Genomic DNA, 23,509 nt, shown 5'->3' on the forward strand with positions numbered 1-23,509 from the left:
CAAGGCCGATACTGATTATTATTAGTTAATAAAACCAATAACCAATATTTGGAACCAAATTGCATTTACTGTGAAAATTAAAAATTCTTAAAAAAAAATCTTTAAAAAAAAAAATCTTAACTTAAAATCTTTAAGTCAAAATTAAGATTTGGGAATGTTACAAAATCCATCACAAAACTTAGTTTAAATTAGAAACTTTCAACATAATACACAGTAAAAGATAGTCAGATAGAGTTGTGGGTGGCACATTAAGTCAGACTCAGTGGTGAGTGAAACCGAAGCAGAGGAACAGACACAGAGCGGTACGGAGCCAAAGTAGCGCACTTTTTAATGAATTAACTTTATCGGTTATCAGGCAAATAAAACGCCGATACGGATAATCTGCAAACGGCCAAAAAACAACGACGATAATCGGTCTATCCCTACTAAAAATGCTGCAGATAACAATTGTACTAATGAATCAATGCATGTGCGTGGTGACTCACTGAGTTCAGACTAAGGTTATATTCATAGTCATTGTGACCTTTTGATGGTCAGTTTGTCTTTTTCATGAAACAGCATGAGCCAAATACAATCGTCCTCAATTACATCATAAATGTGTGCTCAAAATTTTCATTTTTAAACATAAATCAAGCATTTCTTTAGAATTATGTCAAACACTATAACTGCAAACCATGTTGATGTTTGGATAGTTTAATTGCCAAATTGTCATGTCAGTTGTATACAAAGAAATCCTGATATTACATACATATAAACATATACATTTTTATTTTTCAAAATCATTAAATTAACCTTTTGATTCCTTCAAAAAGGAGACTTTTAGATCTAATAAGGGTAAAAAACAACAAAGAAATTGTAATTAGATAATGTAAACAAGGGGAAGAGTTGCCAGTACATGTGCATGCTGAACCAGTCTTGTGGTCAATTCCCTTATGTCAGAAAGTGAGTCAAGACTGAATACAGATGCAATAAAATCCAAAATAAACCCAAGACTCTTGAAATATGACCTTGAAGAAAGAACAACCGCACTACCATGAAGCCAGTAGTGTCACTGTTTTATCCTGCAGAGCACCCATTCTCTCTGCTATGACAAAATGACCCACACCCTAATGTAGTAACCAGTGACACCCTATCTGAAAAATACATGCAGCATATTTTGTGTCCATACATCTGCTGATACATGTGCCGCTGCATTTTTGACAAAGCTATATGCATTCAAGTCTACCAAATGATTGCTGTTAAGCAAATACTTTATGATAAAGGACAGGTAAACCACAATCTTTTGCAAGACTTCGGAAGGCGGGGGTGGACAGATAATGAAATAAAAGGGAAGAGATCAAGAGAGTACTGTAGGCTGTCCACTAAATATGCCTGCTAATTTAACCTGGAAAGTAATTACACTTTGGTTCTATCTAGTACGGGAATAACAAATACATTGTAATTATGCCTTATTGCAAAATGTTTCAATCCAGGAAATAAAGCTATTATAAGTTCTTGAATTGCATGAAACCAAAAGAGCAATTTGTGAAGAAGTATTAGCCTCTTTCTTATAGATCTTATAAAAGAGAGAATCCCTCTTGCATAGTGCTCATCTTTCTCACTGCCAAAGCTGAAGTCCCTCTGTGGTAAGTGATGGAAAGGACATAATTGGCTACTTTCGGGACAATGACTTATTTGAAATTCAAACAACTCTTCACAGCCATTGGAGCACCTTTGAGAGGACGGAAGACAAGAGGAGTCTATTTCATCTGACTAAACGTCTTGGAGGTGAGCCTGAGCCCTGGCATTAAACAACAACAGCGGCGAAACCGACACCACTCAAAGGACTGTAATGAAGTCAGTTGCTGCATTTGTCTTTGAAAAACTATATTTATGCTGACTTTAATAGAAGATATAAGTGACACTATTGGAGATACAATACATTCAGGCACATGTGCACAGACAACAGTCTGTTGAATTAGACAACAAACATTATAGATTCAGCTGATTTTTTTGGACAGTTGTCAGCGTATACAAAAAGTCTGTAATATGAATCTATTCTGTATGATATAAGTGGAAAGGTTATCATTTTTTTCAATAGACTGCAATGAATAAGTCACAAAAACCTTTGTTTTTTCCACTAGAAGAGAAATTTTCAGCACTGCCTTCACAATAAAACGTTAACATTTGAATTATTTGGAACTTGAAATGTTTTTACATAAATAAAGATGTTGGACTTAATATACATAATTTATTGTATGTTGCCATGAAGAACAAAACCAGATATTTTTTCATAACAGAGCAATGTATGCAAAAAGTTGGCAAGTTGAGGTTGTATTTTTGAGCAACTGTGTACCCTAATCCCCATCTTCTTCTTCCCAACAGGCAGCAAGAAAAATTAATCTGAAACCAACTGTGCTCAAAGGCGTTTGCAGCTGAGACATCTCTCCTTTCTCACACTGCCAATGGCACTTTGGAAACACTCACCATCTCAGTGCTCCCATCAGCATGTGCATCTGAATTTGCCACGTTCAGCAAGACAAGTCCCAAAGCACACACCTACACACATGCACGCACGCACGCACGCACGCACGCACGCACGCACACCGATCCAAAACAGCAACACAATTTGGGGGCCACAGTAGTATCCCTTTGCTTTTCTGATAATAAGAAAGTCCTTGGCTGTTTTTTTCATTTCCAATCTCAGAGCTCTGTACTGGAAATGCCATGAAATAGACCCCCAAGACCAACCCTGGGGTGTGATATGGAATAACCTGCAGAGAACATCAACTGTTGAATTTAATGTTCAAAGCAGCTTTTTACTGCTGCTCTTTCTGGTAAGTGAAAATGTGAATGGTTGAAAATGGAAATGCTTTGCATGCATTCACTCACAGTATGCAAAAACACCTATAAACACAGATGCACATGAAAACACACACACACACACACACACACACACACACACACACACACACACGCACACAGTGTATGAACACAAATGGACAAGGCAGCCCAGTGGGCAGACGGATAATGGAAGAAGACTGTGTAAATCCCTTATGTGCTTAATCCAGACACTTACAAGAGAGTGTGATTCATACTCTATTACACTCAACTAATACAGCTGAGAGACGCACAGGGCACAATCATTTCAGCAGGCATGAACCAACAAAATAACAGCCATGAATCCTCTTTATGGAGACTTTCCTGAAGAGGGTGTAAAAGGTCAGGAATAAAGCCTTTGTACTTATTAGCCATTAAAACATTGGTGGCTTTGTGCCACACCCACAATTTGTGTGTGTGTATATGTTAGTTTGTGTGTGCATTGCTGTCTGTGAATGTGTGCAAAGATAACAAGGGTTTGCATCCGTTTAATGAAAGACATGTCTCTGCAGCACCATGCAGGTCTCCAGTAGATAAAGTGTTTATTATACAGAGCTTGGAGTCTTTTTTGCAGATCACATGATTCTCAGGCCCTTCTCTCTCAGGAAGTGGGGTGTCAGGTTGTAGAGGTTGTTAACTTCCTATACAAAACGTTCTTATATTATATACTGTATATAAATAGTTTAATAAAGACAATACTGAAGTTACAGTCATTTTTTGCTTTATTTATGTTGCATTGTTACATATCTAAAATTTCATAAGTTTGAACTATTTGTTTGATTAAACACATTATTTTGATTGACAGACTTATTTTGATCTGCTCCCTTTCTAAAACATTAGTGAACGCCTTCCCATTGGGCATGTTTACAGTATTGAATTGGGAAATCTTTTGAAATAGTTAAACAAATCTTCTCAAGTGGAGTCAGTATTGGTGGCTTGTCATGCTCCACTATTCTATACAAATCTAACCTTCATCGTTGATGTTTGCACAACAAAATTCATAAACATATCCCAGAGAACGGTCGACTCAGTACACGTGTTATTAATCCCTATTAACCCCTGTAGTTATGCTGACACCATCAATTACACACAAGGCCATAATGCTGTACCATTCAAGGCTCAGGTGATTGGATTTGTTCTTTTAGCTAAAATGTAATTCATACTGCACTGTGTGTGCTCAAGGCAGTACGGGCTAAGTACTACAGGGTTGCAGTGAAGGGCACTCGCACACTCTGATGTTCTAACTTGTTCTGAACAACAATATGAAACTTTCGAGTATGCATCTTTTGATTCAGATAGAAAAATATAGGAACAAAAAAAACTAATTTGATCCACCACTTCCTTTCAATAGGATGTAATCAACCTGTTTCAAGGTTTGCCTGATCATGAAATGGATATAAATCATTAACAGCAATCACCAAAGCTATGGCAGCTATCTACAGTACAACCTTCCCCTGCTGATCTCAAATTCCAAATTACACAGTATTTATCCTTTTCAATTTTACAACTATCAAATATACACAACAAACACGTCTGACACTGAAGGAAAATGGACTGCACACAAACAAACAAATAAACAAACAAACAGAAACATTCAAGCACCCAAATTGTTCATGGCAGGTGATGATCTTTTTGGCAAAAGAAGTCAGAAAGAGAGCTGACCATATTTGTTCTCAAGTGTTCTCGTTAACAGAGGGGTTTCTGTTTGTGTGTGTGTGTGTGTGTGTGAGAGGTCGATGGATTATTAAAAAATAATAATAGCCACATCAAATCCATCCCAAGAGGACGGGTGTGCATCTTTTTCTATGTACTGTGAATGCACTTGCTGTGAAAACAGAGCACAGGCAGGAAAACTCAGACACATGAAATGTGGGACAGATGCTATGACACAACAAAGACAGCAGCTTATTCAAGTGACAAACAAACAGGAACACAGAGTGTTTTTTCCAGGTTGCTCTCCAGCCTAAATAACTAATCCTGTTTTTGTGTGTTTTGTGCATTTCTCAACTACCACAAACTTAACACAGGGAATATTTTGTAAGACTGCATCTATCATGCGGCTGCTGCTGTCTGTCAATCGCCAAACTCACCTTTCTTGTCCCCGAAAAAGAGGGTCTGCTGTGCTGGGTTTGACCACTGGAGGGAGGTGTTGTCATTATACTCCACACGGCAGGTCATGTTCGCCGTCCCACCCTCGGTCACCGTCATATTCTGAACCAGAGGGTACTGACCGCTGATGCCTGTAACATGACACATTAGAGAAACGTGTAAGAGGAGAAGGAGATGAGGATGCATCAGGAGTGAGAGAGAGAAAGATACGGAGGTAGACAGAGTGAAACAGATGGTGAATTTTTGATTGCTTGATTTGTAAGGTTGCTTTGGTAATTAAATCTGCTTAATAGATTTCAGATGATCATATAACATTAAAACTATAAAGGTAGACTAAAAAGTAATGTGATTTTTATCCAGTTGGTTCATAAAGATGTACATAAAATAAAGAAAATACTTCTCATCACTGGAGGAGAAAATCAGCCCCTCACACTACAGGACAAAGAGAGGAAATCTGGTTTATGGCATTGAAAAAAGCTTAACACCCAAATTAAAAAGTGAATGTTCAGCCAGGATGGCCAGTCACTACTGTGTACTAAATTGAACGCTAACATAGAACACAAAGGGGGTATTTTAGTCTGTGGTACCAACCCTGAAACCTCAGCTACAGGAAGACCAATAAAAACATTCTCAGTGGACTTGTGTGTGCTTGTATGAATGTTGGTGTGTGTAATGCCTGCATCCAATGTGAGATACAGACAACAGAGCTATATAATTATGTGTGACCTCGAAGTCTGACTGGAGCTAGTTTTCAGCACCATGGACAGGTCGCTTTTGCAATAGGTTCATCAATAGCTGCCTGCCAGTTTTCAGAACTCTGGACAGCTCACTGTTGTGTTGTGTGTGTGTGTGTGTGTGTGCTTTAGCGTGTTAGGTAGGCTGTGAGCAAGTAAATAATAACCATAAATCTATCCCTGTCCCTATCCCCAGAGGACAGGTTTTAAAGACTGAATAAAGGCTTAGGTAAGAAAGATTATTCATTCCAAGCTAACTCTCCCGTCTTAAACCACCATCCCCCCAGGAAAGGATCATAAAACTGAAAAAGAATAGTGTATATATATATATATATATATATATATATATATGGAAATAAAGAAATAAGAAATATTTACACATACGTTTTTAAATTCCATTCCTGTGTGATTATGTTTGATACATTTCCATTCAAACGTTGTTAATGTAATATATCTCATTCAGCAGGCATTTTGTGTGTACCTTACTGCAGTTAATGACTGCACAGCTAAGATAAACAAACCCTCAAATAGCGCTTGTCTGCTAGGTGAAGCAAACCCCATCACTGACAGACCTGTGGTGAAGGACATGTTGAGAGGGGAGAGGCTGAGGTGAAGGAGGGGAGGAGAGGTAGAGAGAGGTAAGTCAAGGAGCACGGGTCATTTCCAGTGCTGATTAAGGCCTTCCGAGGTTAATCATGCGTGTGAGAGATAGAGAGGGAAGAGCAGGGAAACGGCAGAAAAATGGATCTGAGCTATGGGAGGGTAGGAATATGTTTTATTCATGAAAGTTTTGCATGAGGCATGATCTGCCAACGATTTACCATTCTCCTGCGTCTGGCCTCGCTCTCCTTATTACTTCCTCTCTTTAAATCACTTTTTTCTAATTTTTCTCACTCACGCAGTTGGGCAACATACAGCCCAGTGTGATACATTTTATTTCCTTTGTGCTGGCCACAAAGGGAAGTTAATGGTTACCTGCATACCGCATATTGGCAATGATGCTTTTTCTGTGAGGTTCTGCACAATATGTAGTGTATAATTTTAGTTCATTACTGCAGTGGATGTGTCACTGTAAAATGTAACTGAAGATGGAGACACTCTGGGGATAACGCACGCTTGTTGTCAACCTTGTACTCATCCCTGAAAATATAATCTGCTAGTTTGTTCTGCTTTTGACAAACAAGAAAACAAGAGATTTGGGTGATTTAATGTTACAGCAATAATGCTTAACAACACTCAATGCTCTACACACTACAGGTGTCACACATGAGACCCCGCATCCATTTATAAAATAAGTTACGTTTACTTATCAGGATAGAAGCTACAAATTATTATAGAATATATTAAAGTTTATTTTCACCTTTCTTTCCCTTGTATCCTCTCCTCTCCTCTCCATTGGATCTAGTGCCTATACAAAGTTACAATAGTCCGGGGATCCCTCTGCCTAAGCCCTGCATCGGTGTCTGGTGAAACACGTCCAGTGGGACTGAAAGGGCCAAAGGGGCCACAGTGATGGTTATATTAGAACAGTGCAGTGCTCTGTGCGCCTAATTGGCCAGTGGAGTAGGTTCTTCCATTCTCCCCACTGGCCACCCAGACCTGATTTAAATGTATCTCCTGGGGGAAAGAGGCAGCTGTTCTCTCTGATTTCCATGTCTAAATTTAGGTCCTTCCCTTACTTCACCTCCACGCTTTCTCCTACTTTCAGTTTCGTGCTCTCTCTTTTCCAGTTCACATCCATTCCACTCAATTCCCATCTCTCTATTCCTCTCTCTCTGTGTCACATTTCCTCCTCTAGTTGATCCCTGAAGGGTGGCATTTCTACTTTCTTTGTCTCTCATTTTCATATTCTCTCTGTCTCCCAGTGCTCCCCAGTCTTTCAAATTTATCTTGATCCTACCTCCTTTCTTGTGCTCAATTGGGCTCTATCTCTCATGAAGAGTAGGGTCAGTTTAATTGCCCTCCACTTTGACTGACATACCAAGGCTAAGCCAGGTCAAAAACATACGTATGTGCATGACATTATAAAGTAATGACACAATGAAATTAGCTTTGCTTTATTTAACTTGAATTGGATATATATGCAGTATGTCACCATAAATGCCATTTAGCAATGTGAGACTTGATTAATTTGGGATGGTGACTATGCAATGTGGGCTACAGCTGCCTCTAAACAAATAGCAAATCATTATTTTCTTAGATAGATTCTCACACTTTACTGTTCACACAGCTGTCTCCCTAGATGAGCTGAATCTTAAGATTTAATGGGACCACTCAGTACCCTCCAGTACCCAGTGTATGCACTGGCTGATAATCAAAGCCGGCGGAAAAGCTTCCCCACGATCATTTGGACTTTTGCCTACCACACAAAGTACTGAATGCAATATTTGTCAAAAGACCAAACTATGACTTATGCCAAAAGTAGATGCCTGTGCGGCCAGTAGAGATATTCACAGGACAAGAAGCAACATTCAGACAGACAGTACCTGTTGCCAAAGCAAACTACCGGACAAATAATACTGATACGAGCATCCAGGATGCTTCCTGTCTGCTCTCCGACATGACCTTTCAAGCAAGAGCAGCTGAGTCTACTAACCTTTCTTATTTAGGCATTCAAGAAGCAGAGAAAAAGAGAGAGATGCAGGGAGACAGACGGACAGCCTGGAGCTACTGACCTTTGTAGCAGGACTGAAGCCTCAACTGAGCTGTAGAGCTATGATGTATGGGCTTGGAACACAAGAATATAAAATGGATAGAGGCAGTCCACAGTTTTGATTAGCCAATTAACCTATTACGCTAGTCGAACATAAATACCTTTTGAATGCAGATTCAAGATTTCATCACTGTAAATTGGAATTCAAAGCATTAGTCTTGTTTTCAGAATGCTATCATTTCTATCAGATATGAAAACTTAATTAATCTCTGAGATCTGGGAACACGGTGATGCCGCTACATTGACGCAAGAAACAGAATGCTACAACAATCAGGCAGGTTGTAAACCAGTTAATGGCAGGTAACCCCAAAAGTTAGTGCACTCGTAAAGTTCACTTATAAACCATGATTGCAACATACTGTAAGCGCATGCACTACAGTAAGAAGAGAAGGTCGAAGATTAACCAAAAAAGGTGGTACAATATTATGCAAACTGAGACAGATGTTTACAAAGGACAGTTTGGGTCATGATCCTATTGATGTTTGGCTAACCTCTGGGTTTGAACCAACCAAGAACCAACTTGCAATACACCAGAAGTATCCTGCAAATATTCAAGCTTGGTGAAAATAACACTAAACAGCATTGCCTTATAGAGTAATATTTTATTATTATTTTTTTTTTAATACATGTTTAAACTCAAGGTAAAAAAAAAGTGCATGCTGTTGTTTTTATCATACAGGAATAATCAAGTGTTAAACACAACCTCAAGTGACTCACTGTTCAAAGTTCCCCTCATTCCCCTCAGACGATCACGAATGAGATGCAGACGATAACATGACAGCTTTGCCATGACCAGTAAGTGTCTATAAGGTTACACAGGTGGTTACGCAGCTGGATACACCAGCTTCTCAGACTGAGTGATTCTCAGAGTGTCAGGCAGCAGGGTGGCCCAGTGATTGGAGAGACCGTACAAGGTCGAGAATTTGATCATCTCAAGAGCTGGTGTGAATTCATCAACCAGCCATGTATCCTGTCACAGCGACCTTGAGCAAGAAAACAACCTACTCACTGGTCTACAGCAACAGCAAAATGTTGAAAACACAAATGTACTGACTTCCAAGCAGGTTTTTTTTGTTGTTGTTCTGGGCGAGGATATTAGCTAGCTATTAGCCAATAATATGGAACACAAAATGTTGTTAACTTCCTGGAACAGAAGCTAGACAAGTGCATCATCACTCCCTGCCCTCGCTCTGGGACTCTCCCTCCCGCTGTGACATTTTTCACACAAACTCTTCTTTTTCTCAGGAACATGTTATACACACAGTCTTGTTTTTTTCTCCTCAAGATTCATCCCGAATCCACAGTGCATCTCAAATCAGATTTATCAACATGTCATAACACTATTACACATGAAAAAGGAGCTTCCACTATTCACATTAAAATTAAATTGCGTGTCCCTGTGAAATTTTTTTGCCAGTGAGACAAAACTAGATAAAATATGTGTCTTTTTAAACAAGAAAGCAAATGGGGTTGCAGTACTGCCACTTACAGTTTCTTTTAAATCTTTTCAAAGCAGAGGAGAAGGTGAATACACATGTCAACAGCCAGACCCTCAAGTTTGAGCAAGCCAGCCATTGAATAAGTTAGTCTTCTGCAATCACAATATTTTGTGTTAAAGGAGTAAAAACTAAATTAAATGCATTTAGAGCGGTTTTGTTTGGAATGGGGATATAGTTACATTTAGGTTACCTTCATTGCCAAGTGAAAATACTCTCAATTTATCTTCCATATATCTAAGAATATATGCATTTGCCCATTTAAAACTCAAATAAGCTGTTTGGATATACCATCTGAATATCAATTCATGCTGCAACTAACTGATTCACAGGATGTATAAATGTATGTGTAATATATTCCATTCATAGACACCATGCTGGGAGAAAAGGTAATGATGCGTAATGACATTTTTTTTTTAAAGTTTAGTGACATTTAATAAACTGAACTCTATGAGTTACAAATATTCATATAAATCACATTATTATTATGCAAATAGCCATAAATTGGGTCATTTCTGGTTCTTATAACTGAAGTGATGAAACCTATTTTTTGTTCTTCTATGCTTTGTTCTGTTTGTGTTTATGAGTGAATTGTATGTTAATTTCTGTGTGTGTGTGTGTGTGTGTGTGTACACCTTCCTAATCTAAACATGCTCTTTTGACAGTGATATGACTCCTGCTGTGAGCAAATTGAATGCAACCCTTGCAGAGGGTGGAGCTGCCGTTGTATTCAGCACTGATGTACAACCACCTCAGGACAGTCATTTCTGATCTGCAGATATGAAATTAATTATCCGGCACCAGAGAGGCTGGCTATGGCAGTGCTGTTGTCATTTACATACAGTAATTAGAATGGGCAGCTGTTGGTGCTGCCATCACGAAGTTGACGTCCAACTCAACAACTGAAGTCAGATCAACAAAATATCACCTACTTCTCCATGGAGGTATTAGGTGTTGTTTAAGCGCGGCATGGAGTGACAGTTTGGTATGAATTATGAGCTGTCAGAGGGAAGAATGACATCTTTTGGCTTGTTTTTGAGATTTGGGGGAGGGTGTTTCTAGTCGCATCTGGGGTGTGAAAGATGTTAACAGACGTTAATATAGTGATGAAAAAACATCCAGGAAGAATTTCTCCTATGATAGCACCTTCTTGTGTGTACAAAGCACTACAAGAAACAAACATGCCAGAGCACACAGTAGTTTCTGTTTTTTGTTGCTGAGGAAAAACTACAAATCCTATATAATCATTTATGAAAAGCTCATTTCAAATTGGTAACCAGACATAGGGCTGGACGATTTTGGCTAAAATCATAATCACGATTAATCGAACAAGTTACCTCGATTATGATTATTGAACGATTATTTTAAAAAAAAATCTTTTCTTATACTGTAAATATGTTCACGGTTATTTTTTCTAATGAAAGAGTGCATAATCCTATCTTTGTGATTCTAAAATAAGGAAACACACATAGCAATTAATGCTTTTTTATTAAATATTTCAAACAACTGAACTGAAATCTACAACAGTAGATTTTACAGTGAAATAAAAACGTCTTATAAAAAAGTAATTTAAGTTTTAATGTAGAAAATAAATAATAAATGTCCATCATAAGATTAACGGGAACCTGTGGTTAACTGTCTTTTCGGAGTTAAACTCCACAAGCGTGTCCTGCGTCTCACCGGCCGTCACACACACACACACACACACACACACACACACACACACACACACACACAGACACACACACACACACACACACACACACACACACACACACACACACACACACAGCGCTGCAGGCAGAGGCGGGGTCTGTTCTGAGTATAATAAAGCCCCGTCTGTGTTGAGCAAAACATTACGTGAATTACTACGAGAATGGACGTGCATTTAATATAGGAAAAGTGCACAAGTATTAGCATCATTTGTTGTTGTTGTATGTGACGCTAAGGTCTAGTGACAATGCTATAAAGACCGTTGCCGTGCTTGCTTCGCTCCCTTACCCCTCCTACCAGTCCCTATGGCCACTTGGCCAGTGGGAATGCAAACGGGAAAAAAGATTTTGGGGGAGAGTAGTTCTTAGAACTGCTTAGAAGTAGAGGTCGACCGATATGGGTTTTCTCTGGCCGATGCCGATCTTTAGAAATCAGGGTCAGCCGATGCATACGTCGGCACGACGTATGCATCGGCATCGTCTGCAATTGATCGCGGGTCATAAAGAAGAATAATGAAGCATCGTTTATTGAGCGTCTGGAGGTCTTATTATGATCGCAATCTATACATCGCAGCGACGTATTAACTATGTCGGAACGATGTATTAAAAGTTCCTCAGTTGTTCACGTGTCATTTGGAAGCATCGTTTAATGAGCGTCTGGACATCTTTACTACACACACTGTTGATGTGATGGACAGTGAATCTGAATTCTGCCCAGCAACTTTTAATGTGTTAGTGTGCTATTTTCTATAATAATCTGAATTTGTGTAAATTATCTTTGAGTAGCCATATGTCTTCACATAGTAGACAATGGCAAAATAAATCAGAATGTTTTTTTGGTGAAGTGTCCCTTTGAATCATTTTTAATCCATGTTAATGAGGAGTAGACCTATGTAATAATTTATATTTATATTCACAAACAGTAGTCTATTGAAGAATTTAATTTTCAAACCCTTTACCCTATTTATATTAGAATGAAACAGACAAATAATTGTTAACGCTTTAAGTTGTGTTCTATTGAAAGGATCTAGCTACATGCTAACGAGAGCTCGACTAGGCAGAAGCATAAATACTTCAGCGCGGAAGGATACATGAGTGAATCGACAGTGATCCAACTGTCAGTCTCCGTCAGTGTCGATCAAGGTCGGGAGGATGGCGCTTGGACATTTAGCACTGGAGGATTTAATCACGGGCTTACTTCGTTTTGGAATAAAGGTCACTGAAGAGGAGCGAAGTAAATTCAAAGGTAAATTATGTGCATTTTTAATCTGTGTTTGGGGTGTTAATATTCAAAGTTGGAAGTTAACTTTACCGTTAGCACTAGCCAAGTTCATACTCTGTCAACATTACCTAGCTACACTCGACATTGATGATTGCCATTATTAACGTTAACAGGTTAGTTAGTTAAAACATTAGCAGTATTATGTCCCATATTGCCATTCTACATGTTACGACATGGTACTTAGCTAGCTAACGGTACTTAGCTACAGTTGACCATCGAGCTAGCTAGCTAACATTAACGTTAGCTATAAAACTACTGCGTCAGAGGAGAAAAAAGCGTTTTTGCCGCCGAAAAGTCTTTTCTTCTGACTTACGTTAACGCTAGCTATAAAACGTTAGCTGGACTGAGTCAGAGGAGAACGATAAAAAGCGTCTTCGCCGCCTAAAAGTCTTTTGTTCTGAAATATATGTTAATGGTAAAGCAAAGCCATTTGGGCGGAATGTGACTATCGGTAGCCAGTGAGGGTTTGAAATGATGATTTATTCTTTATTTTGTCGTCAAACTGTCTTAGAACATTTTCGTAAAACCATGTAATGTTAACGTTAATTAACCTACAAAGACTAACGTCAAGTTACAACGTTAACGTTAACTGACAGAACCGACCAACGGTTAACCTCCCTTTCGAGTAGCTAGCTAAGCTTAACATTTAACGTTAGCTAGCTAGCTGCTGTTTTCAAAATAACCCGATTATTATCATTAATAAAAAAGTAAGATAGGCCTAACGTTACGTTATATTAATATAGTGTGTGTGTGTGTGTGTGTGTGTGTGTGTGTGTGTGTGTGTGTGTGTGAGACACTTCCAGCGTCTCTAATGAGGTACGGCTAAATACTTATTTATTTATTTATTTTTTTAAAATTATTTTTTGGGCATTTTAGGCCTTTAATAGACAGGACAGCTGAAGACATGAAAGGGAATGACATGCAGCAAAGGGCCGCACGTCGGAGTCAAACCCACGGCCGCTGCGTTGAGGAGTAAACCTCTATATATATGGGCGCCTGCTCTACCAACTGAGCTATCTGGGCACCCTACTTTGTGTTTTTATATGGATATTAGGTCCGGACCAAACGGAGGATGATAGAGAAGCGTGATTGCATAATGTGCCTTTTAAATGTGTAACGTTACATTATGCTGTTACCACAGCGGTGGTTAACATTGCTGTTTTTCTTTTCTGTATTGTACGTTAGATAATGAAGTTGACGGAGAAGCAGTGGACTATGGATTGACTGAGAGGATGGTTTCATACCTCTTTGAAGGATCGTTTAAGAAGCAAGCCAAATTCAACCGATTTGTACAGCAGTGGAAAGAAACCGTGACACTAACCGTTGAACCTGTCCCGGTACATTCAGAGAAGGCTACAGTGGAATCAAGGTACCGGTAACAGTAATGTCATGTGATTGTTATAACATTAGGCCCAAGTAGAACCATGGAAAATAACTCTATAATCTCATAGACATATAAATAATATAAAATGTAAAGGTTACTACTGAAGAAGTTTTTATCTGGATCTGAATTCACCTGGCTCCGGTAGTTTATGTAGTGTAACATTATGCATTAGGGTGTACACACTGTAATGCATAATCTTGCACAGTCTTTGTAGTCCGAATGCAGGGGTAGAATGTAACTAAGTACATTTACTCCAGTACTGTACTTCAGTCTAAATGTTGAGGTACTTGTACTTTACTTAAGTCTTTTCTTTTCATTCCACTTTCTACTTTTTACTCCACTACATTTATCTGTTACAGCTTTAGTTACTAGTTACTTTAGTTACTCCGCTACATTCATCTGTTACAGCTTTAGTTACTAGTTACTTTAGTTACACCACTACATTTATCTGTTACAGCTTTAGTTACTAGTTACTTTAGTTACTCCGCTACATTCATCTGTTACAGCTTTAGTTACTAGTTACTTTAGTTACTCCGCTACATTTATCTGTTACAGCTTTAGTTACTAGTTACTTTAGTTACACCACTACATTTATCTGTTACAGCTTTAGTTACTAGTTACTTTAGTTACTCCGCTACATTTATCTGTTACAGCTTTAGTTACTAGTTACTTTAGTTACTCCACTACATTCATCTGTTACAGCTTTAGTTACTAGTTACTTTACACATTAAGATTACTGCTCACAGAACACATGTAGTTTATAAAATCTGATGTTTGATTCTAAAGTAAACTGAGATGATTAGTCCATTAAACACACAACTGGTTGGATCCTTTACACTTTCTAACATGTTTTAATGTTTAACTACATTATCCTGATAATACTTACAGACTTTTGCTTAAGTAACATTTACACTGCAGGACTTTTACTGTAACAGTATTGTTACAGTATGGTTAATTTGCCATACATTTTAAGACTATTGTTTTATTGTAAGAGTCCATGCAGGGTTTGTCTACATGTTTTATTTCCCTATATTTGTGTTGGAGTTCATATTAAATTACTAAAGGTTCTCTTTGAAATTTAATTTTAAAATCCTATGATAATGTTGTGACATGTTTCCTGTTTGTTGTTTGTGCTGTATTGCAGAATGAATATCTGCCGAAGATTTGAAGATGGCTTTAAGATCCTAGTACCCACAGTGCTTAGACTGACTCAAAGGAAATCTCCCCTTGCAGATCTGGCTTTGGAGGAAAGAGAGGCTGCCCTCACCGAAGATGTCCCTGGTAAGTGACTCACTGATCAGCCGTGGTCACCCCTAGTGTTGTGGAGCCATTTAAGCTTAATTTCTTTTCTATTTGTCTTCAGACAAGATAAGGCCTAACCAACCAAAATACACTGTACATTCACCTAATACACTTTCTTTTATTTTTTTACTTTTGATTTCAGAGCTGCAATCCTGCTGTTGCTGATCCTGTTCAGGGAGAAAAATGACATTCTCATCATACTTGGAGAGGTGTGTAATTTGCGTATACTTATTTTTTGTTTACATTACTTCACGCAGAGACTGGGAGAATTATATGCATCCCTTGGATGTCTTATTTCATAATACAAAGTTTCTAGCTGTCAATACTGGGCCTTGGTGTGGACATGGGGGAACGCAAAGCTAAATATGGAAAAAAAAAATGCATGCACAGTAAGAAAGATCTCTGATTTCACAAAAAATGTTGTAGTCTTTTGATAGGCCATTAAATGATGGTTAAGGTTTTTACTTACCGGAGACGTTTTTGTGGGTGTATATATATATATATATATTTCTTTTTTGAACCGTTGTTTTTTATGAATGTTTGTGGTAGATTTATGCAATTTAACTGAGTGAATACTACTTTATGATCTCTTGCAGGATCAGCCTGGTTGTAGCGCTATCCTATTGCATGCAGAGGGAGTTTGAAAGACAACCGTTTATCCCGCCCCTCGGATTGAGCCCTGTCAATGGAGAGTTCCCAGACCCAACATCTTGATGTGGTCTGGCCAAGCCCCCAGGAAGAGCGCCGAGTCTAAAAGCCACCATGGGCTTAGCGGATAACGGTGGTACTGCACCCCATGGCCCAGAAAGACTTTTCACATAGACTTTGCATGGCGAAAGAAACGTCTATATTTCAGCGGATAATTTGTTTCGGGGTATATCAATTTACCAGCCCAACACTGAAAGGGTCCTTGGTTAAAACGTTACGTTTTTAACATTTTTAACATTCACTAGAAGCGAATCCAGAATTATTAAATTTTTTAAATATATATATTCCACTAAATTAAACCAGTCTCTTATTCACTTGCTGTGCAGAAACCATTCTATACTATATTTACCTCTATAGAAAACTGAGAAGACTAGATAAAACAAAATAAATAGTATGATAATAATTCGAATCCAACGATTTTATTACAGCAGCAGTAATGAGGAACCCGGTCCTCCAGCCGCCGACGGAAGCGGAGGCCGAGAAGGCCATCAAAGAGTTTCTCCGGCTGGCACCTAATTGCCACCACCGCCGGCCAAGATAATTCTTTATTTTAATGTTTAATGTTTTAATATTTGTTAATGTTTTTTATGTTTATTGATTAATTATATAGTTCAAAATAAATGTTTGTTCAGCAAAAAGTGAGAAGTTTACTGGTCTTGTTTATACCAGCGATCCTACAGAGTGATTTAAGATGTTTTCAAGTTTGTCATCTTCTAATCTAGACTATGATTTCTACAGATTAGACTGGTATTATTGGACTGTAGCTATAGTTTATTATAAAGTAGTAGTAGTTATAGCAGTACAATGTTAATTAGGCCCCCTATCTAAAATCTTCTCGGTGTACTAAGGTAAGTCATTTGTAATTTATTTTATCAACATTTAAAGAGTAAAGGTATGTTAGGATAACATATACGGTATATAGCGCCTGACATCTGCAGACGGTATAAATGATATCTGGTGGATGTAGAGCCTGACATCTGTACTATAATAATAGGAAGATGACCACATCTGTAAGATGTATAGCAGATGTTAGAACGATGTATATAAGCCTGCATCTCTACGATGTATTGCATACGTTAGAACGACGTATATAAGCCTACATCTCTACGATGTATTGCATACGTTAGAACGATGTATATAAGCCTACATCTCTACGATGTATGGCATACGTTAGAACGATGTATATAAGCCTACATCTCTACGATGTATGGCATACGTTAGAACGATGTATATATGTATACGTCGCGGAGAGAGCGGCTATATGTCGCTGAAACGTAGCGCAGCGATGTCGCGGGGACGTCGTGCCAGTGAGCAAACTACCAAAATACTACGTATCCCTGATGCATTTTGATTACATCGCCAATACGTCGTATGTGTGCTTACTGGGTATGTGCTTGTTTTTAAACCTCTATTTGAAAGATAAAATGTAATACTAATATACACAGAATTTCTCAACAAAAACATTTATTGAACACTTCACCAATCTACACTTGTATACTTCAATTAAAAATGTATAATGTAAAAACATACTCTATATTGTATAAATAATGTATGAAAAATATATTAATAGAAACAGGTAAGAAGAAAATAAACTTTGTCAAATAAACTTTTAAATGAAAAAAATAAAGTTTAGTGCACTTAGCAGCATTTATTAAACTTCTGAGAATACAAATCTGCAAGCTTCACAGAAAGTGACATTATTAATCACAACAATATTACCTCCTAACTCCTGTTGAATCACATAAGACTAGGGCTATCTAAAGTCAGTTCTTCTTCACCTTGTTTGTTAGATCATTGTTCATTTGTTGAAGTGTTTTATCTGTGTTTTGGGGACCCTAGGCTACTGTTACATGTCCTCTTGCACTTATTAGATCTTATCTGTGCAGATTTCTGTCATTCAAACAACTCTTAGTTGTAATTTAAAACTCGTCCAGCCAATTTAATAAAATTAAGGGTTTTATTCGTGCTCAAGTCCATAGATGCAGTTAATGGATACAGGCACGGAGAACTGAAGGCTCTGTTAGCAACGATTAGCTCCGTTAGCGGTTAGCTCCGTTAGCGGTTAGCTAGCTCCAGTTAGCTCCGTTATAGGAGTGGATGAGACTGCCACGGACAGGGGTAACAACCAGACTCTGATAAATGACATTCGGGGAGCTTCCACAGCGGTGTGGCCGCGGTGTTTTGTACGGTTTTATTAGTACAGTTAATCCCAAGGCAAGAACACCAGCAACATGCTACTATTAACGGTAGCGTCTGAACCTGAAGTGGCTGCGCGAGACACACACACGGCAAGACTTCACGAGGGGAGGGGCTGGAGGCAGCTGGTCTGGGTACGCTGTAAAAAATGTCGCCTATTCATGTTTTTAACACTAGGCTGCCCGCAGATGCGCCTGCCTATCAATCGGCTTGATATACTGGGATATTGGCCGATGCCGATTATGTTAAAAAATGCCAAAAATCTGCCGATTAATCGGTCGGCCGATAAATCGGTCGACCTCTACTTAGAAGTGTACTTTTCCTCTAAAAAGTACAAGTACTATCCGATCGGAAAGCACCTATGGTCGCAGACTGGACGGGGTGGAGTCACGTGACTACACACGCAGCGGCCGTAATATGTTTTAAGCGGAAAGTACATTAACACACAGTGGGCGGCCGCGGAAATATTAATAGGATTAAAAGACCGAAATAACCGACTTGGTAAAATTACGTCGGTTGTAGGCTCTGAATTTCGGTTACGATTATTTTTCGATTAATCATCCAGCCCTAACCAGACACACTTCCCATCATTTGCCCAGTATTCCTGCCCTTGATTCAGCCACATCAAGTTAAAGGGCAGAGATATAAAACTCTGCCCATTCTCTGTGTGTAAGCTGCCTGAGTTCAAGCTCACTAAGTCCAGAATGGTCAGGGTCTCACTATCCTTTCTGAGCCAAGGGCAGACATATCATGGTTTTATAACAGAGGTAAACCTGGCCTTCATAAAGACTCCATACACTGCTTCCTTCCAGCTGGCAAAAGCGAGCAGAAGAAGCGAAGGGGAAAGGTGAGTTAGGGTAAGGACAAAAGTACATATTTTGACAGATAAGTGAAAGCAAGGAAGGATGGACCGGAGTAAACAACTGAAGTGCAAAATGTAATATGCTTCCTTCTAGCCAAAGAGGACCTGCTTTTCACACTCTCCGATATGGTCAAGCAGACGTGGGAAACAGGCATTTAAATTATGCTGCCCTGATTTATACATAAACTGTATGCAGGTATAAGTGCATTTCTCAGTGTGCTTTAAATGTTATTTTCAATTCTCATAAAAGCAAAATCCCAGTCTCATCTGGTCTATTTTCAGTGCTACAAGGACACAGAAGGCAACACTTTGGCTATGTACAGTATATCTAGGATCAAATATTCCACTCTATTCCGTCTTTAAATATAAGGCCAAGCAATAGCAAAGCAATATTAGCAGTCATACACATGCTTGCTGGCTTAGTAGTTTTTGTAAATTAAATGTCATAAAAGCATAAGGTCAGGGAAATCAGATTTATAGTGGGGAAGGACATTCTCAAATGTTCTTAAACTGATGTGGAGGAGAAATGCGCTTGACTTCTTTTTATCACAGAAAGCAATTCATTTTTTATGCTTTTATACGGGTGAAGGCGGAATGATCGCAAGGATGAGGGTGGCATTCACGAGGGAAATCAGACTAATCATTGCTGCCACCAAAAACTCCCAAATTCCCCAAATCAACATGCCATAGTGTGATTTTCTAATGTTTGGTGATGTGTTGACAGATACTGTTCATTTAAGAGTGATCGGGGGAAACGCTTTTCGCCTCAGGGAAGATCTGCAAGATTCAGTGAACAGAAAGTGCTAGTTTTAAAAACAGCTCTTATCATTTGGCTCGTGTGTCAAGCTGCAATCCTCTTTTACCACATCTTCCAGCCAGGGCAGAGTTGACACTGAAGATCTTGTCTCAAAGCAAAGCTCAGACTGGTCTAACCCAGCATGAGTACATCATTTGAGGAAACTCTTATATCAAAATATCGTTGATGTACACAAATAAATGTCCATAATACGCACACACACATACACACACACACACACACACACACACACACACACACACACACACACCCTGTACAGGTGCCATACGGTATATCTGTGTGTTGTGTTTAATGAGCACCTCATGCTCATTTGCATCCCTGATGCCTGACAGGGAAGCCATTATGTTGTCACATTTCTTGATATAACACTGATTTAATCTTCCAACAATAAAAAAATAATAATAGGGTAGTGACAGGTTTAATTAATTGTTGGCGCTGTATACAGTAATCAGCTGTACTATATATACATTTACAAAATAATTTATGCAACAGGCACCCTTAAAGCTGGTGGTGGAAGTTTTTGGCTTTGTTGGGCAAATATTCCATAATAATCTTTCAGCATATTGTAATTCAAGTGGTCTGAGAAAAGACTTCTGCATCTACTCCTTGGCTAGCTGTTTTCAGGCTGTAGTAAATCTAGCGTCACAGGGGACTTTGCCCAATCACAGGTCATTTTAGAGAGATCGAGAGAGCATTCCTATTTGCTATTCTGCCAATGCAAATGCACGTGCACGTTACTTTTGGCAAAAGTTCTGTTTACCGTAGCCAAATGCTCAGGACTGCAGTTAATTCAAGGCTAATCTATTAGATAAGAGACTGTATTGTGATCAATCTATATAGTACATATATAAACCACATTTTATAAAAAGGTAATCCAGTTTATTGTCTGTAGAGTCGACATTTGCTGTGAAAACAGTTGGGAGAGCTGGTCTGCTTGGGTTAGCCTTTAGCCTAGCACAAGCACAGGCTTGTTTGTCATGTTTACGTTTCCTCTCACAGAGCCTCAGCCGTCTCCTTGTTCAGCAGGCAGCATAAGCTGCGGCACTGCCTACTGCTGCTAACCAAACGAGGAGACGCCAGAGGTGTTGTGAGAGAAAACATAAACGTGGAAGACTAGCTAGTGGTTTAGCCATTCGGCTAACCCTAGTCATTGCTGCTGCTAATTAAAACTTAATTAACTAAAGCGTTGAATCACAGTATGTCATCTCAAAAGGCTTTACAAAGAAAATGGGACAGTCATTCTCATAGAATTGTCAATATATAACAGCATGCCATCTGGATGAAATTAATCATTCGTACTCGTAGGTTACTGCATGAAGCCAGTGCATGCCCATGCTCGCCTGAAGGGAGGGGCTAGACAGAACGGGAAAGGGAGAGCTCCAGGAAGAGGTCATACTCTACTTTAAATTCTATCTCATGCAGCTTTAACCAGTCGCTCAGTCCTTCAGACACATACAGATCTCTCTCTCTCTCCCAGGCACATACACGCTGATGAACTGGTGCTTTGAGGTGAAATGAGCCTTTATCTGCCCACTGATCAGCATGAATCTTATCTGGCTTGTTATGTTTTCCTACCAATAGCCTCATTATAACGGTGAGAGTGGCAGGAGGGAGACATGTGCTTGACTCTGATCTACACATTCTCTGTTCCCCTATTAAGAGTGCAATGGATTTCCTATACTGTCGCAGTTAGATAGAAAAGGATGATAGCCAGGTAAGGGTGGCCTTTAAAGAGAGGAGGGTCAACAGTGAATGAGATGGAGATCTTTTAGTCAAGCTCATGCAGCTGGATGTTGCCCCGGAGAGATGGTTTAAATTCATTACACATTCAGACACAGCAGGTAGACAAGCTAAATGAAGTGTGAGGGGAAACGTGATGTTGATGCTGTTACTACTGTACCATTGCTACTACTGGGTATGAGGAGGAGGAGGAGGAACAGGGAGACAGTACTATAAGGATTTTCACATGAGCAATATACAAATCTATCACTCCACAATAGGCAAACTTTTCAAAACGACAAACCTTGCTTCAAGCTTGAAATGCAGAATGATTTACTGTTGTTTGTACAAAAGCAAAAGTTTTATCAGAGAAGACAACTGCGGTTAATAAACAGAAGGCCAGCTACCCACTATGATTTACATTCTCCCAAGTAAACGCCACTTATTTAAACACGTCTCCTAGGAAAGATGCACCACATGGAAAAGTGGTGGAGACTGCTCATGAACGACAAACAAAGGCAGAGAGTGTGGTGCGTCTTCCCAGGGGAACACTGTTGACTCCGCTGGATGAGCATGTGCAGAAAGAGTATAGATTTTCTAAAAACAGAAAGTAATTGGAAAGAGCATTTACTGTACACAACACATTTTTATCTGTCGACTGGATTATATATACTTTTTTTTTTTTTTTATAGATGGGCCACTTCAAATCAAGGTGGTTACATGTGGTGCTATTATTCTGATTATTTGCACTCCAACACATTTACATTTGGACACATATTGTTTATATGGTCTACCTTTATTTTCATGCTTGGCTCAGATTTGGATTGTTTAAGGAAAACACTTTATAACATAATACTTTACTTACAATTACTTTATTACTTCCACCAATAGCTAAAAATACTGCATTCCACCAATTTAGTGATAATACAATCTTATGTGTACATATAGCCAATCCCAAGTTTGTTAGGTATGCCTCACTGAGCTGATGTCTATCCTTTTATTTGACTTATCATAACATCTCTGCTCAGAAATGTAACTGTATTCAAGGCCTGTGTTTCTATAATCATTAGCCAACTATGTTAACTAAACATAATCAGATTATATTCATGGTTGACTAAATCCTTAGTTTTGAGAGGCATATTTACTGAAGCACACAGCTGAATGAAATCAGGTTTTCTCCTCTCAAATAAACACACTCTGACTCTCTGAGCTATAATCTGTTCTCACTGCCATTTTGCAGACACAGGGAATACACAGGGAATGATGGAGAAGATTTTGAACATTGTAATTTACTACCACCTCTCCAGTGCCTGGTAATGGTAAAGGGCAATATCACACAGTTAAACACTTGATTATTAATCTTACGACCTCTTTGAGACCTCGGACTGACTGAGCTTAAATAATTAACACGGAAATATGAAGAAAAAAAAACTATAGATGAATATAAGATGAGCTTTATGTTGTCGTTGTGCTACCATTTTAAAACCCACTTGGATTTTGTTAAAACAGTGCATGTGTGGACAGGAAAAAACCCTGTTTACAAAAATATCCATGTGCATCTTGACTAGGCATCAGTCAATTATTAAAAAAAAAGAAGTACATTCTGTTCCACTAAG

At 38.8% G+C, this 23,509-nt stretch overlaps 1 protein-coding gene across 5 annotated transcripts in view; it reads right to left on the reverse strand.

Annotated features, from left to right (window-relative positions):
• Positions 1 to 23,509, reverse strand: part of cadm2a (cell adhesion molecule 2a) — a 230,508-nt gene that overhangs the window by 50,895 nt on the left and 156,104 nt on the right. For 4 of the 5 annotated variants that reach the window (XM_031319909.2, XM_031319910.2, XM_031319908.2 and 1 more), the window contains one exon: positions 4,950 to 5,099. In XM_031319909.2, coding sequence (XP_031175769.1) covers positions 4,950 to 5,099 — 150 coding nt within the window. Of the gene's footprint in view, positions 1 to 4,949; positions 5,100 to 8,298; positions 8,303 to 8,946; positions 8,952 to 23,509 lie in introns of those variants that run through there. The other variant, XM_036008602.1, reaches the window with a different exon arrangement.

The sequence above is a fragment of the Sander lucioperca genome, chromosome 13 (assembly GCF_008315115.2).
Source record: "Sander lucioperca isolate FBNREF2018 chromosome 13, SLUC_FBN_1.2, whole genome shotgun sequence".
NCBI lineage: Eukaryota > Metazoa > Chordata > Actinopteri > Perciformes > Percidae > Sander > Sander lucioperca.